We start from the raw sequence: 1,489 nt of genomic DNA, 5'->3' as shown, positions 1-1,489 counted from the left end.
TATTTTTTCCTCTTTTTATGCATGTAAGGCGGCACAGGTTTGGTCTTTGTATGTAACAAATCTAAAATGAATAAAAATAATAATAAAAAATGAACAGAATAGAATAGCAATTGTCACTCAGAGGAAAATATTACTACATAAAGGGCGGTTTAATGCTTAATTGTACTTTAGTATAAAATTGGAAAGATTTAGCAACCAAAAATCTTTGCAATTTATTTTTCATCCTGTAGGTGTGACTAGATGAATGCAGGTTGTTTTAAATTGTTTTTTCCTTTAGTAACTGGTAAACTGGGCGTTTATTTACACCTCTATTGTCCAAACTGTTCCTATTTGGTGTTTTAATAGTTTCTTTAATTGGAGACATTTTAAAACCCTTCCTTACCTGCAGGACTAAGGAGCTAAATCTGCCCAGATTAACTCCAGATTAAAGACTAATTTTTTTAAAACTGGCTTTAAATTCTTGTTTTATGCTTATGATTTTAGTCTGTTTTTTTTTTTTTGGCAATGTTTTTATGTTTCTGTGAAGCTCCTGGTGTTGTTGTAAAGTGCTATATAGATCAACTTTGATGAGGCTGTTCTCTCTGAGGGGATGATCGTGGCGTGTGTGTGCGTGGGGCTGTGGATTGTCTGTCTGTGGGAGTGGTCTCCTGCAGGTCACATGGTACGGGCCTTTGTTGATGTGATCCGGGGGAGAAAGACCAGGAGCCCAGAGAAAAAGGATAGAAAAGTCCCGTTTCTGCCCACCGATCGTTTCCGTCCAGGCTTCCCCGGCGCCCAGACGCTCCCGCCCGGCCTGGATGCTGCAGCTGCGGCCCCTCCGGAGCTCCACCTGGGTCTGTTGTTCCGCGGCGCCCCGCGGTCGCTTCTTGTGCCCGCCGGTTTGAGCAGCGGGGGCTGGGGGATGGAGGCTGTGTCCGGGCTGTGAGGTGTGGGGGTCGGTGTGTGTGCAGCCCCCCCTCCAGGCCCTCTGCTGCTTTGTTGTCCCTGGCTGTGTTTTAAAGCCCTCCTCCAGGCTTCCTGCAGCCTGCTTCTCCTGGAAGCCCAGAGGACCTTTAGGGAAACGAATGGACACAAAGAGGATCTGAGGATTTCATTTAGACGCTGATCTTTTCTTCTTTTTGAAGAACATTCCTTCTTAACCTTTAAAACCAGGTTTTTTTTTTCTCTCAAACCTTCCCATTCATCCTTCAGTGGATCTCTCCTTTCTCCTCCCTCTATCCGTCCATCATGGCTCCTGTGCTCCGGCTCTCCTGGTTCTGCTGCCTGCTGCTTCTGTTGGGTCTCCCCGCAGCTCGGAGCTCGTTCCCCCGGAGCGGTGGCGGCGGCAGCGCGGAATGCGGCCCCGGAAAGACCGCGGATTGTCCAGGTGAGACCCCCACCTCCACACACACCTGAGGCTGCAGGTCAGAGGTCACTGGATGCTGCCTTATTGTTGCTGTTTCCTGATCACGTGAGCCAGCTGTAGTCATCCCCCGGTTGTCATGACAAC

The 1,489-nt window shown here is 48.1% G+C and overlaps 1 protein-coding gene across 1 annotated transcript in view; it reads left to right on the top strand.

The window, feature by feature from the left end:
• The first annotated feature begins 1,184 nt into the window (after positions 1-1,184).
• The window catches only part of LOC107098891 (tomoregulin-1-like), a 38,343-nt gene continuing 38,038 nt past the window's right edge, over positions 1,185-1,489 (top strand). Inside the window, exon 1 of the mRNA XM_015396769.1 lies at positions 1,185-1,366. Within this exon, the coding sequence (XP_015252255.1) occupies positions 1,228-1,366 (139 nt within the window). The 5' untranslated portion in view covers positions 1,185-1,227. The remainder of the gene's footprint in view (positions 1,367-1,489) is intronic.

Source organism: Cyprinodon variegatus, unplaced genomic scaffold (assembly GCF_000732505.1).
Source record: "Cyprinodon variegatus isolate N-32 unplaced genomic scaffold, C_variegatus-1.0 Scaffold819, whole genome shotgun sequence".
In the NCBI taxonomy this organism is placed as follows: domain Eukaryota; kingdom Metazoa; phylum Chordata; class Actinopteri; order Cyprinodontiformes; family Cyprinodontidae; genus Cyprinodon; species Cyprinodon variegatus.
This window is presented reverse-complemented; position numbering and strand designations above follow the sequence as displayed.